The 16179-nt window shown below is 39.1% G+C and overlaps 1 protein-coding gene across 1 annotated transcript in view; it reads right to left on the reverse strand.

Annotated features, from left to right (window-relative positions):
- Window positions 1-16179, reverse strand: part of PDGFC (platelet derived growth factor C) — a 249953-nt gene that overhangs the window by 61074 nt on the left and 172700 nt on the right. The window contains exon 3 of the mRNA XM_084627428.1: window positions 10076-10256. Coding sequence (XP_084483554.1) covers window positions 10076-10256 — 181 coding nt within the window. The remainder of the gene's footprint in view (window positions 1-10075; window positions 10257-16179) is intronic.

Here is a 16179-nt window from a genome sequence, read left to right on the forward strand (position 1 = left end):
TATTATTCTGCTCCTCATGGATCGTATTCCAGGATTTATATGATTTTTGTGTCTAGGACCCTGACTAATTTAGTCAAAAAAATTATCTGGCAGATATAAATTGGTCTGTTCATGCCCCTGCATATATCAGATTAAAAGACTGGTACTCAGTGGAAAAACAAAAGGCCTGGAAGTTGAACAGAGCTTTTATGTATGACTCCCTTAGAATTCAAGAGATGGAAGAAAATGTTAAGCAACATATAGATGAAAACTATAAGGAAATGATTAATAAAAGTGTTCACTGGTATGCTGTAAAGGTGGTAAAGAGGAGGATCCTTATAAATAAAGCATCATACCTCAAAAAGATGAGAGGTCTTGAAGAAGAGAGTTTGGTTCAAGAACTTTCTGTTTTGGAAGGTAGACATAAATCTACAGGATCTAAAATAGTATAAGAAAATAAATTAGAAGAGGGAAGATTAACCTGTTACAAACAGGTAAGGCTGAGCAAACACTTAGATATATTAAACAAAAATATTATGAAAAGGGCAATAAAGTCGATAGGCTTTTAGCCAGAAAGTTAAAAAAAAGTAACAGGATAAATCAGACATCCTTTGATTAAAAGTAAAAAGGGAGATTTACTAATTGGCATGAAACAGATCTCTGAAACATTTCCTAACTTTTTCCATACTTTGTATGGTTCAAAAAATACAAATCTTGAACAGCTCTCAGAAGATGATGTGGCAGCTCTTAACAGGCAAACTACTGCTGAAGAAGTCAAAGTTGTAATTAAGAATTTAAAATCGAATAAAGCTCAAGGTGCCAATGGGTTTTCTGCAGAGTATTATAGAGCTCTAAAGCAAGTATTGGTCCCTTTTCTTAACTGAATTGTTTCATGGTATATCGCAGGGGAACAAGATTCCTGGTTCATGGGAAGAGGCAAAAACTGTGGTCATTCCTAAAGAAGGAAAATATCTTACCAATTGTGCATCATATAGGCCTATTTTTTTAATTAACATGGATGCTAAAGTTAATGCCAAGGTGCTAGCAAACAGATTGACCATCATCTTGCCCAAATTCGCTTACCCTCTTCAATCTGATATTATCAGAAGAACTCTGAATTTGATATGTCATGTCAATTCTAGCAATTCTTGCTGTACGCTTCTTTAGATGCTGAGAAAGCCTTCAACCCAGCTGGAGTGGGAGAACCTCAGACAGATTTTGGTAAGGTTTGGCTTTGGAAATCACCGTTTTATAGGGGCACCTTGGCCTTGTATACTCATCCTTGAGGGTCTGCCTGGGTTAATGGTCATCAATCCCCTTCTTTTAATTTGGCTAGGGTACAAGATAGGTTTATCCCCCTGTGTGTTTTTGCAATGGTGCCATTTGCAGCAAATGTGAGAAACGTCTCCTCGGTAAAGGGCATCAGAACACCTTCTGGATTAGAACCCACAATAGTTTTGTATGATGATGATGTCTTCTTACATTTGTAGGATCTAAATCCTTGTTAAAAATTACAGAACAATTGATATTGGAATTTGGGCAGGAAATGTTAGGAATTTATATCCCCTAAAGGGTCAATATTTAGGAATGAATATTGTAGAGAAAAATATCTTTTAAAGGCAAATTACTCTCCAACGTGGAATAAAATAATAAGAGACTTGCAGGAATAGAACAAATATGAAAATTCTTGGCTAGGTAGGGTAGCCTCAGTAAAGATGAATATCCTCCCGAAGTTGTTATTTTTGTTTGAGTGCATCCCTGTTGATATCGCTGACATGACAGTAAAAACATGACAGAATGTGGTATTAAAATTTACATGGAAACAAAAGACAAAGGGTGAGTTCTAAATTTCTGTATAAGCCTACAAAGTGTGGTAGACTAACTTTCCCTAACACGGTTTATTATTATTACGCAACATAATTAAAAGATGTGACCAACTGAGTTAATAACAGATTACTCAAACAGGACTGGAGCCCCCATAGTAACTCTTGGGTAACAAGTAATGCAGGTCACCAATTTTAAAAATCGGTCAAGTAATCAAGCAATCACCCATTCATCCAGACCACCTAAGCAGCTTTTGGCCAAATTTTTTTTTTAATTCCCATTGTTTGGGCCCTCTCCCTTAAATACTTTCATTAAGAATTAGGAATTGATCCCTAGGAAATATCAAAGTTACTATTTATTGTGGGTAAGAGCTGAGATTACTCAATTTGGACAGCTGTTCCTAGATCCTGACTTGAAATCATACCAAGTAGCATGTACCAATGTAAATAAAAGATCCCATATTTTTAATATTTACAAGTCAAATGTTTTATTGTGAAATCTGGATACAAGGCAGCTCTTGTAAAGATAAACCTTGTAAAGAGAGAACTTCTATTCATATTCGAGGAGGTAATCCAGGAGCAAACTGGAACAAAAACTTCAATTTATATATACAATTTTCATTGACAAAGATGCTGGTAAGAAACAACCCAGATAGTAAAATGGGAGAGGTATTTGGACAAAGAAATTTATCTGAATGAGTGGGTCTCTATATGGGAAAGGGGATATACATCTTCAATTTATATAGCTCAGAAATCATAGAATCCTAGAATATCAGGGTTGGAAGGGACTTCAGGAGGTCATCTAGTCGAACCCCCTGCTCAAAGCAGGACCAATCCCCAACTAAATCATCCTCGCCAGGGCTTTGTCAAGCCTGACCTTCAAAACCTCTAAGGAAGAAGATCCCACCACCTCCCTAGGTAACCCATTCTAGTGCTTCACCACCCTCCTAGTGAAAAAGTTTTTCCTAATATCCAACCTAAAAACCTCCCGCACTGCAACTTGAGACCATTACTCCTTGTCCTGTCATCTTTTACAACTGAGAACAGTCTAGATCCATCCTCTTTGGAACCCTCTTTCAGGTAGTTGATAGCAGCTATCAAATCCCCCCTCATTCTTCTCTTCTGCCGACTAAATAATCCCAGTCCCTTCAGCCTCTCCTCATAAGTCATGTGCTCCAGCCCCCTAATCATTTTTACTGCCCTCTGCTGGACTCTTTCCAATGTTTTGTTTAGCATTGGACTCCAGTTAATATCCATTGTATTTTTGCTGGTAGGAAGGCACTCTGCTGGAGGGGTTGTGAGGAAAGGGGAACATGCTTGCACATGTGGTGGTTGTGCCCAGAAATTAGATGATTTGTGGAGGTTATTCTCATTATTATTGTTAGGGGACAGAGTTAAACAGCCCTGGGACTCACTTTGAGTGTATGTCTTATGTTCTAAAAATTCATGCTTTGGGAGTTCAGCCAGCCACTGGCAGGGGTCAGGAAGGGATGTTTCCATTGCTTGCATGTTTTCTGGGAGGGTTTGTTTGGTTTTGCTTTGCTTTTATCTCTTTCCTCTGAACTGTTAGGAGTAGCCACATGGAATATGTTCTGTAAAAATTAAATGTTTTCCTCATTTTTAAAAAATCATTGATTTCTAGGCAATGAAACATATTATGTTACACTGGAATAAAGAGTGGGATAAACAGGATAACACAAAATCTTAAGCATGTCTCAGATCCCTGTGTCATGCACATGATGAACTCATAAGACTAAGCAAAAATACTTGGCAAAAAATACTAACTATTTTTTTCTACAAACACTACACTCCACCCAATTAATCATTAAGTACTTTCACATTCTGAGCACTGAAAGTGTTTTTCTTTTCCTTTTATTTTTTAAAATGATTTTCAGTATGAGCTTCTGTCAAAATGCTTTTACAGACCAATTTACAAGAAGAGGCACTCCAGTGCCGAGTAAACTAAGTATATTCCAAGTTGAGCGTGAGGGTAAGAAACCTGGTAAATTTAGCAGATAAGCTAAAAACATGTATTTAGTGGAGCAGTTATTAAGAGAAGTATATTCATCTTTTTCTTCTGAGAACTCAGGGAAACAAGATTTGGCTTTAATGATCTTTTCCCAGCAGGGTTTATGAGAATTAACATCGCAAAACAGCTAGATGAAATCCTGGCCTCAGCAAAGTCAAGGGCAAAACTCCTATTGACTTCAGTGGGGCCAGGATTTCACCCCTCGGTGGGCTCTGACTTGGAGTAAAGGATTGCCCATCAGATTTACTCTGCAGGATAAGAGCCTTCATTCTCTGTTGTTGCTGCACTGGTCCCCTCCCCTTATCCTCATTGTTTCAGTTTTTGATTTTTTTTTTTTAGTTGTGAGGGGTAGGTGGGACAAATATGTTCTTATATAAAGACACAACAAAAACTACTGAGCAAATCAAACACACACACATTTAATATAAGCTAAATGGGGTGAAACAAGTCTTTGACGTTCCACAGTTTGGCTGACCTGGAGGGAATACAGTAAAAAGTGACGAAATGGTTCTAAAGAGAAGATCTCTGTAAATATCTACTCCAGTGGCCTCTCTTAAAGACTCTTCTCTTACGCCAATAGTACAAATTTTAAAATTTTATTAAAGCTGATGTTAAAAAAAAGTATATAATACATAGGTTGAGAAAAGAGTGTTTGTACATCTGGGTATAGTGCTTAGATTATCCACAAATACAAAGTCACAAGATACATATAGTGCATAATCAGCAATAACCCAAATTTAGTTGAATGAATTTAGGAAGACAGTTTAGATATTAGCTTCCATGCATTCAGGTACATTACTCATGAAAAAAGTTATACAGAGAGTTGGTGGCGGAAAGCAAAATATATCAATGAGTGAGACTGTTCCTCAGTAATTGAGAATTTTGGATAGGTTGTCCATTTAGAGAAAAAACAGTCCATCATGAAAGTATTTCAGTTACTTTCCTGACTGCGCTTCTCATCGGCACTCCAGTTCATTCCTCCTGATATTGCCGATGTCCGGTGATGTATTCCATGTAGATGTGCCTCGACCACCTGATGGCATCTGACACCATGAGTTGCCGCATCAGCTGAGCATAGCATTGACTGACTCCACATTCTCTCAGCACTCGCTTGTTACGGGGTCCCATGTGCCCAGGGCTCCAACGATCAGCATGTGAATTTGGACCTCATAGCCCCTACCTCTCAGGGTGCTGGCCAGAGGGGCATATTTCTCTAGCTTTCAAGATCAGGCATTGTGGAAAGCCGGGGTCCTGTTTTCGAAGACCGCTGTGACATCCACTATGATGATCTTCTTCCGGTCCTCATTGGTGATGACAATGTTTGGTTGCAGTTGGCTGTCCATTCTGGGGATGACGAAGTTCACGGCAACCTTCCCCACAGGTGGCAGGATGGCTCTAACCAGATGATCTTGGATGGTGTTGTGTCACAGCTGCCAGGCTCTGGAATGGGGCTTGCAGCTACACAAGATATGGAGTAGTCTCTCACTGGCATAGCCGCACTGCTTTCATCGCTTGTCCCAATTTACACGGTGGACGGTTCCGTTCAGTGGGATGCAGTTGAGCCAGGACTGGTGGATGAACCTCCACTTGGCAAATCGGGAGACGTTGCCCCCGGGGAGGAAGTGGTTGCTGGCGTCCCACTTGCACATCACCTTGAAGGCCCTGCTCTGGTCTGGCTTCCATTTCAGGTTTTCCACATATTGGCAGTGGATGGCATCCTTCAGGGTCCTCTCCAGCTTGGTTCTGGTTCTCGGAGTGATGATGGTGTGCTCCATGTTCTTCACCTGTGGTACCAGGCCTCCCATCTATTACATCTAAAGTTCAAGCATCTGACAAATTACCTTTAAAACTAGGGTGATCTATCAGAAACTTCTTGGATTTCCATTTCCATCTCAACTTGTGTACAAGAGGGTAAGTATATTCCTTGCAAAGAAATTTTGGCATGATCTTCAGTGACAAATGACATGCTACCATGTGCCAAGAAAGATGGGTGATATAGTCACCTCTGACTTCAACTTTAACTGGAGAAGCTTTGTTCGCAATCTGCTGAATAATTACTAACTACTTTGGCAATCAGTCATGCATTCCTTAATGGCACCTCAGGCATCAAGTGTCCTATTCACTTGCTCCCCCAAGTAATAATAGATTTTATTACATCAAACTCTCTATGCCAAAGTGGTAACTGACATAATTGAAACTAAACAAGTCACCAGAAAGAATGTTACCCAGACACATATTGTAATAGTTCAGAAGGTCTATTTCAACCATATATGGTTACTATGTAAATTACCGATGTATTGGGGTGAGGAGGGGTAGAAGTGAAATAGGCTTTCACAACGTACTTGGAGATTACTGGAAATCATTTCTTTGGCAATATTTTTTTCCCCTTTGTGATATAGCATGGCCAGAGGGCAGCAGGAGGGTGATAGAGGGGAGATATGTAAGCCCCAGGATGATGAGAGCCTTATTCCCTGTAAAGGGAAGAGAGGTTGCTATAGATTAATTAGAGCACCTGAAGCCAATTAGAGCATCTGAAGTCAGTCACCTGATAAACCCCCCCCTGCTTCAATCAGACAGTTGGAGGAGTTGAAGCAGAGTGGTTTGGTACTGGAGCAGAGAGCAGTTTGAAGGAGAGCAGTTTGGAGGGAAGCAGAGGAGAGTTTGGAAAAGTGCTGTGGCGGGCCAGAAGACCAAGACCCTAGGTAAAGGGAAACCCGGCTTGTGCAGAGCAGAGGGACTCCACAGACACAAGGGGTTGGGAGAAACCTGGCCCAAGCAGAGATAGGGCAGGAAGCTCCACAAGCTGAAGGGCCAGAGAGGGAAGGAATTGCTAGTTCAAGTGGTTTGTCGCTATCCCTAGGGCCCCTGGGCTGGGACCTGGAATAGAGGGCGGGCCTGGGTCCCTCCCTCTCCACTCCCCTTCTCTGGGATACTAGTGGGACAATTAACACCCCAGATCAGGGGTAAGAAAAGGTGCCCTGACCACCCCTCCCCCGCATAAGAAGAGAAAGCACGGGACCCATCATAGTAGTGCCGGCAATTTGCCACACCTTTTACACACCAAAAAAGCTGAATTGCGAAGTCATCATTAAGTAATCCTTAGTGCATAATGTACCTCTCACGAAGAAAAGACTCAAAACAATTGGATGCAACATGGAAGAATGACTCAAAATGATGAACATTTTAAAAAAAAGTTTGAAAGCTTAAAATGATACCAAATTAGTTTCTATAGTACGGACAATTTCCAACACTTCTGCTTCATAAGATTCCAAAACAAATAATTTACAAGTATAAATTATATATACAAGTGTATGAAGTTTCTGAAGAACAAGTATAAAACAGAGGAGATGAAGTAATATTAGGTCTAAAATAAGGGATGGCCAGCTGGTAAGTACTCGAAAAGTGAAGAGCTTCACATGTCTGATAAGTACACAAGTATTTGAAGAAAAGCCATTAGATCTGGTCAGGGAATCTTTGCCATCTACACTGGGTTGGGCCTTTATATAGTAGAACTGAAGTAAGAGCTTTCTATAAAATGATGCTGCAACTAGTGACACTACTGCTGGAACTCCTTTTGTCTGATTAAGTCTGAGAAATAACATCATCAGACTTACCACCATTCTTCAGATACTAAATCATCAAGTAAAATGTTGGTTTGCAATTTAGTATACAAAAGATTTTTTAAAAACTATTATAAATTACAGCAGAATTAAACAAAGTCATTCCCCCCTCCTTAAGAGACCTGAAATGTGTCCTGTGCCCCGCACTGTGTGTGGCCTCCAATAACAGAAACAAGCTTGCACTGCTTTATTTCAGTTTTGCTTCATTTCTCCTCAAACAATCCTCATTGCTAATCTGCCAGCCTACCCCACCCCCCCACCAGAATTGGGGTGGGGAGGGGGTGGGAACATGTTAACTGTTTAGGACCAAGTCATAAAAGTAGACCAGTTATTTCTCAGCATCCATTTCATTACTCTGCATTCATTTAAACTTTTTGCTTCTGCACAAACAGGACCATCTTTCATTTTTGGACATGTGGATTTCTACCTCTTTTGAAATATAGTGTGATAAAGGATTACACAGAGGGGGTGGAAGGTCTCTGGGAATTGGGGAGAGGTAGAGGAACAGGAAGGTAGTTAGGTGTTCTCCAGGCTGGGAAGGAGGGTCTCAGGGTTCCTACCTACTCCCAGGCCTGTTCCAGACACTCTGTTTTCTGCTTCCTGATCCCAGGCTCCATGGCGGTTACTCCAGACCATCTGGGTCCCTCTCCCATCATGTGCCCCTCTTCCCTCCATAGCATACACAGGTTTAGGTGGAGGTAAAGCCCCCCACAATATTTCCATTGTAGAAGTGCTAATCTCCCACCCCCCAGAATTACAGTTAACAGCAAAATTAGTGACAGTAAGTTTTGTGCAATAGTTTTCAATATCTGTAGCTTAGATTAAGTAAATTCAGTTTTGAAGCTCATCACTTGTGATTAATGTGAAATATATAATGCCACATATTTGATGGCTGCATGGGCTGCATATTGAAATATGAAATATTATACCTTATAACTTGTAACACGATAACATTTGGGGTGATAAAGAGTATTTCCTATTCCAAAGGGAGAAATGGATACATAGCCACACAATTACTTTTGAAATTGAAAAAGGGGTATCTGTTATTCTTAGGGCTTCTATTTGGGAGGGTTTATTAACTCAATTTTGGGGGGTTATTTTTACTATTTTTGACTTGTACATAGATGTCCAAAATCAAGATGGGGGGGGGCTTTCTCCATTATATACTGTAATGAGGAATGTATATTATATACATTCCTCATTACAGTAGTATATACTGTAATCTCTCTGTAATGTTCCCTAGTGCACAGCAGCAAGGTCTATATAGACCAATTAATACACAACACATAAAATTATAGTCCCCATCACCCACCTTATTGCTCTATCTAGACAAGTATCCATTTCCACTGTTTTTCCAGGGTTTACTAGATAAACACTGATTTCCTTTTTCTTTTTAAATCAAGGGTGTTTTATCTGATTCTGAACTCAAACCAGTGAGATTCCACTGATTTGAATGGAAATACTCCTGACTGATATCTATGCAAGTGAAATGAGTATTACTACTTCTGTATATCTAATATGATGTATATTTGTACCATATTGTACATACAATTTTATGCTTCAAGCCAACGGAGTTACAATATGGGTTATTACAATATGGATTACTTTGACCCAATATGTTTTTTTCTTCAATAATGAGTTTAAAAATAGTTTTAGCCAACAGGGCCAGTAAGGGTAATTAGGAGATAAAACACACAGAATAAGCTATGAGGAACTGGATAAAAAAACAACAACATATAGTTTTGAAATATAGAGTAGGCATTCTGGACCAAATTCATTCGTGGTGTAACTCCACTGATGACTTTGACCCTTTATCAATATTTTCTCATCCTTGGAAACATATCAAAATTATTTTGGCTGCCAGAGGGCTTCCATATTGTTTAACAAAGGCAACAGCAATATGCTGAAGAAGAAAATTGATATACATTAGTGAGTGATATTTCAGAGAGAGAACCTTGTCTTGAGATGTGTTGAGTACCTGGAAGTTAAAAGTGCAACTCTCAGGATCAGTCCCAAAGTGTGTTCCCCAAGAAAAATGTAATGAAAAGCAAGATATAACTAATTGAGTGTTTTGCTTCTACTATAAAACAATTAGCAATGACCACCATTTTTCTGTATTTTAGCTATTTATAACCATTTATACTACACAGAAGCTTGGCTGTGCCCTTGTAATGGCAAGTCACAACTAACAAATTAATTTATTATTTCAATTTTTCCCCTGGAAGAATGCTGGCTTCTCTGTGTAATTTCCCAATGAGCTTTGAAATGTTGTTTTCCAGTAGACAAGCAACTGATTCTTTATGCTGGCTAAATTCTTCCCAAAACTAGAAAAAATCTTTTTTTCTGTACTGCGTTAGTAATGCAAGAGTTTTTCTGAAGTTTCTACATGAACAACTGAGCCCACAACTTCCCAATCCAAAGCCATCCATGCTAACCACATGAACATTTGGGTAGTTATATTACAGATATAAAATTTATGGTCCTGTAAGACAGACTTAAGAATAATCATTGTGATAATAATGAAAGATAAACAATTAGTAACTAACCCTAAACTATCCTGAGAAGTAGTATTGTTAAAATTTTGTTTTCCTGATACCTTTTGGTCCTGAAAAGATGTTACTTACTGGCATAAGGAGAGTATAATGGATGCAGAATCCAGGTTCAGAAGAAAAATATTCATCGGATACAAATCTTATCCTGATCTGGTTTCCTTTGGAGATTTGTTTGCTTGGCACAGTATTGGAACCACACCAGCGCCCTAAAATAGTGCCATCACTCGGCTCTTCAACTTCTACAAAGTCATACCTGGAAGGAAAAGAAAATGAAACATGTATTGACTGATGCATTTCCTATAGAATCCTCATGATTTAATCAACATAGTCACATTTCATTTTAAAAAAAACCAACAACAAATGTCTCTTTTCATGCTGAAAGTATATCACTGAAGCCAGTAATTTTATTCCTAGGTTCTTCATCCAAGTTGCTACTGGCTTAAACACATAATAAAGTCATTCAGTGGAGTTCAAAAAGAGCTAGATTCCAGAGTTAGCATTCTGAACAAAACCTCTCAGTAACAAATGTATGTTTCTTATATGGAAAACAAGTACAATATATGGAACAGAGAGGAAGAAAATAATCATGAAAGAGAAAAGAAATAACATAATTTTGAAATATTTTAAAGTGTGATACAGTAATTGGTATGTGCTATATTAGCGGCAGAGGTAGTCATATTTTGCTGACGATCAATGTTCAATGGCTTCTTTTGCAGCTAACAACTTTCTCCTCCTGTGCTCTGACAGGAAAGAAAGCTTGGAAAGGCTTGAAGTGGCATTAAGTTCTCAGTCCAGCAAAGCTCTTAAGCATATTCTTAACTTTAAGCATGTGTGTAGTTCCACTGAGAGCTTTGCTGGATAGGGCCTATCTATAGAATGTACCAAAAATTATCCAGCATTTTGGGCAACTGTCTCACAATAGGTGGTCTGGAGATTGAGTTTTGAAGAAATAACACAAACAATGAAGGTATATCTCATCCCAGTCTTTTGTCATTCCTATCCACTCCACTCATCATCTGCTCTAAGGAACAGTTATTAAGAATAACCCTTGGAGCAGACTGCTTTCTAATTCACCCCTCAAATAGAGGCACAGACATTATTAGGAAGGGGTGGGCAAGACACATAGGGATAATCCAGTGCTGAAACTCCCAGGAGATGTTGCACAAAAAGGGTACAAATGTGCTTAAAGCCACCTTTGTGTAAACCAGATCCCTGACCAGTAGAAGGCCAAAGTGGACCCTAATGTAAGTTAGAGTACTTGTGGAGTTTGTTTCCATTACTCTATCACTTTCTCACTGCTACAAAGTACACACTTCCTTTACTCCACCTTTCTTGCCATCTTGGTTTTTCTGTCACACTGCATCAGTGAATAACTCTAGTTTCTAGATTCTCAGACCTTCCCCAAACAGTCATGAAAGGAAATTATTGCTGTTCACATGATTCTGAACAGGAGTGAAAATGTGGCAGTTCTGGGTCAGTTTTCCCTCTGCTGCAGCCTGGGAATCTCGGTGCAACAGCAGAGGCACTAGAGTTGTCCATCTGGTGACGTACAAAGGCAACACAGCTATTTAAGCTTAAAGGTGCCTTTGGAAGGTTATATTCATAACCATTAGGGATGGATGTTATATATCATTCAGATTTTGAAAACAGTGATTGCAAATGCCTGGGGAAGTTTCCTACTCTCCCTCAATTTTTCAAGTATTGCTCACATTCTCATATATACATACACACACATATACATACATGAACACACACAAAATACATTTCTCAAAGCAACCTGAATTGATAAATCATAAATACAGTTCAATTCTGTTCTTAGAAACAAATAGTACTACCCACAACTGTAACTAATACTCTGATTTTAAAAAAGAAGAGAAACACACACACTCTTCCAAATAAGGCAGGCATTGTTTAATGTGAAAATCATTACTTCATAACAATTTTCCATTAAAGTTTTCTGTATTTTTTTTCTTCAGTAAACTTACTCTCTATAATTATTCCCAGTTCCCTAGCTAGACAGCAGGCAATAAATTCTTGTGTTTCATGTCTGTGCAAGTCAGGCTCGTACATTTATTATCTCTTTTAAAGGACCAGTATTTTTTCCACTTAATTAAAAATGAATAAAATGAACATGCTCATTAACATGTGTTCACAAGATATTACTGGCATGTACTTGAGTTTTAAATCTTCACTGAAATCATGATATACTACTAATTGCTTTATCACCATTGTATTTGATTTTCCAAATCAGCATCATGTATTTATACAATTTGATTCTTAAATTCATCCATCAATATTTTTCTTTGATGATCATGTGTTAGCATGAACACAATGTATATGTAATAGCACTACAGGCTCAGGGATTTGAGAACATGTTTTAATTTGCTGTTTAAACGCAGTGTATAAGTTTTTAAGAGGGTCTTTTTGTAGTTTATAGCCTCAGCTAGAAAACAAAAGAAAGAAGCCATCTCTTCTTCTGTTTCATGGAATGTGAATAAAAATCTGTTAGGTGTTATATTTATTGACTTCAGACTCAAAAGTATTGGATGTCAGGCATACTACAGTCACCAGTGCATCTATGTAATTTATGCACTTCTTTCTATTGCACCTTCCAGACTCCCGGCACCCTAGGGGTAAAAGCACAATTCAAATTCCATAGCTTTAAACCTAGAGCTTTTTTAAATGAACACTAATAACTCAGCTAAATGGGAGACTAAGTAAGGATTCTGTCTAGCGAACAAAAGCCAAGAATGAGAATTATGACTCATATGCAAAATAGGCCCAGATAACACGGTTCATCTTTGGCTCACTTTTATATTCAGTTCGTCTTTCCAATCTTTGCACATGTTATTTGAAAACAAGCTTCTGTTGCAACCAGTATAGTTTTAATTCAGCATGTGTGTCACTAACAATAACTTGATTGAGCCTGACTTTGAAACACTTGAAAGCGGTTTTATATTAAAAGAACAGATCACGTACAAGTGAAAAAAAACAAAACAAACAAACCCAGTATCACTGATAAGTAGAAAGCCATATGTCCCTAGGTGACCATTCTGGAGACACTGTAATCCTTATAATGCACTCACTAATACTGTATTGCAGTGTGCACAATTGCCCAAATCACTATTTAAAGGATTTACTAAACCTATTTTATGAGCCAATTAAACATAACTTTCTCACAGCAACATGATACAGTACATACAGCACTAAGTGGTTTATAATGATTACTCCCTTTTTCTAACATCTCCCTGGGGACCTATTGAGGATTTATGTTCAACAAACAAATCTGGTATTTCAGACAAAATTTCTGCTCTCTTATGGGAATCTACAAGCTGTAAAGATCAGTTTCTTGCTGTTGAGCACAGCGGTAGGCAGCCTTTTGTACAGAATAGGTAGCACACCATTAAAAGGGGAGAATCTTTACATGGTCTATCTACATCAGCAGAAAAACAGCACATTTCCCAGACATACTGAAATTCTGTCAATTAACTTTATCCCTGTCAGTTATCTAAACCAACTGTTCAGTCAGAGCCTGCCAAATGGATCAGATGTGCATCTCCAAATTCCTAGCATTGCATGTGTTGACTGGGGTCTAAACTTTGTGTGAAAGATAACAAAACAAACAAAATGGTTAGGAGTCTCCAGTGTTTACAGGCCCACACTGTACTTGGACGATGTGCAAAACTGAACCTTCATGTGACAAGGTTGAACAGTAGCAGTGGCAAAATCCACAGCTATCCAAAACTATACTTTCCTATGTAGAGATTTGTTAGTCAAAACTGAGAAGGCGCTGACAACAGATAAATGGTTTCACATTTTCCAGTGAAGTTACAAAGATGATTTATACACTAAACAGTTTGCCTTTAAATAAACTACCTTTCCAGTTTTTCTTCTGCTGTATAAAAGCTAGCTTGAGACTGCACTGTCTTCAATACTATAATTAATTATAGCACTAATATAGCACTTTACATTTTCAGTATATTATACAAACATTAGTCAGATTTTGGACTACAGTGCGGTTTATTCAGGAAGCCAGGTAGGCTTTTTAGTCATGATCAGCCCATTTTTCTTTCCTCTATTTCTGTGGTGGCATGTATATTCCACTTATTTTTGGTATATGTGCCCGGGACAGCGGACTGAATTAACAGATTATTTCGGCAAAGGATTATTTATTTGTAATGAGTAAATAAGCAACAAAAATTGCTCTCTAAATTTCAAGGGCTTTCTAGCCAGGCAATGTGTTTTTTCCTGAGGAATGTATTTTCCCCGCCTCTCTGTATTTTTCTGTGGTTTGCAGGGCTGGCTCTAGGTTTTTTGCCGCCCCAAGCAAAAAAATTTTTGCGCCCCTCCCCACCCCTTTTATTTTGGCTTTTACACGTTCGCACTTCGCAATGTTTTTTGTTTTGTTTTGTTTTTGACTGTTTAAAATTAAAAAAAAGAGAACAGAGAATTTGTAGTTAGTAAAATAAAATAATTTCCTACTAGTGAATTCATTTAATTTTAACAAAATCACAATTACAAACAATTTGGGTTCAACTACACACTGTAATGAAAAAGTTAGTGTCTTCCGGTGCACCCAGTTTCTCATAAATTAAAAGAATTTATATGAACTGAATTTTTCTGTTTTTTATACTTGCATAGTCTTTTAATAATTCAGTGAAATCTAATTTTTTTGCAATGGTACTTTCAATTTAAATTAATGTGAGTCCTGACAAACGATTTTGAGACATGATGGACCTCAAATAATTTTTTAGTAATTTCAGTTTTGAGAAACTGCGCTCACCAGAAGCCACTGATATTTGTAATGTTAAAAGAATGTGTAATGTTATACCAGTGTTTGGAGTGAGGTGCTCAGGGCTGTACATTCCGACTGTGGGCCCCCAGCCCGATCTCAGACCCGGCCCCACCCCTGCAGAGGGGACAGTAACCGACAGAGCGGCTGGGGGGCGGGTTAGCCGCAGGGAGGGGGACAGACCAGGGGCGCCAGCCCAGCACTGAGCTGCCCAGGGCAGCAGGTTCCTTATTGGCTGCGGGTCCTGCCCCGATCCCGGGCTCCGCTCGGCTCTGGCTTCTCCGCCGCTTGTGACACTTGCGGTAGGAGCAGGCGGGGGGTTGGGGGGAGGAGCCGCATCGCCCCGCTCCCCCCATGGCGGGGGGCCAGGGCAAAGACTGCCCTGGGCCGGGACCTCCACGCTGAGCCCGCTGCCTCTTCCCCATGCCTCTAGTAATTTCAAAAAATAAATCAATGAATCTATAAACAGAAGCCTATAGATAGTATAATTCACTGTTTCAGAGAACTTGGCTCTATTTCTGTTCTTCTATGTGTGCATCTATGTTTTATAAATGAACATTTACTTAATAAAAATGACTTTGCTTTGGTGAAGTGTAATATTACTCCCTCCCTCAGTTGTTAGTTAGAATACAGAATTGTTCTTTTATGGAAGAATAGGAAATTGGTAAGAACCTCCCACTTTTATAGTTATTTGCATGATCCCTTTGTCAATATATTTGCTCTACCTCTCTTTAGAGAAGATTGTTAGGGACTAGAGCTGGACAAAAATTTTCTGACCGAATGTTTTGCCTTTGGAAAATGCTGATTCATCAACATTGATAGATCGGTGGGAATGTGACTATTTCAACAAATTCTGACCAAAATCCGTTAGGTTTCTGATAGCTCCTTGGTTGCCAGGAAATATTTCAAAAAGGTGAAAAGGAAGTGTCATTTTGACTTTTGCTAAACAAAATTTTGGAATTCACATTCCATAGGAAATTTCACCTTGTTTTTAATTTTTATTTATTTGTTACATTTTGGAACTAATTTTTATTTTTGCAATTGGATGGGAAAGTCAGTTTCTGGCCTGCCTTACTTGGGACAGTGGGTTGGATTAATTGAATATCTGTCTACATAAGGGGACCAAGGGATTGGTAGCAGCTAGCAGGCTATATAGAATTCACTCTAACTTACTGGTGGTGTAAGTGATTATTAGATGTTCCTTCAGGGGCAGCAGAAACTTCCTAAAAGTGAGGGGGGCCAGCAGTGCCCCAACTATGGCCCCGCCCCTGCAGTGCCTCTCCCGCCACCCTTTCCCCCCAAGGCCCCGCCCTCATGGCACCCCTTTCCCCCAAGGCCCCGCTCCTGCTGTGTCCCTTCCCCCTGAGGCCCCACCGCCTGCTTG

This window comes from Lepidochelys olivacea, assembly GCF_965140295.1.
Source record: "Lepidochelys olivacea isolate rLepOli2 genome assembly, chromosome: 4".
Taxonomy (NCBI): Eukaryota; Metazoa; Chordata; order Testudines; family Cheloniidae; genus Lepidochelys; species Lepidochelys olivacea.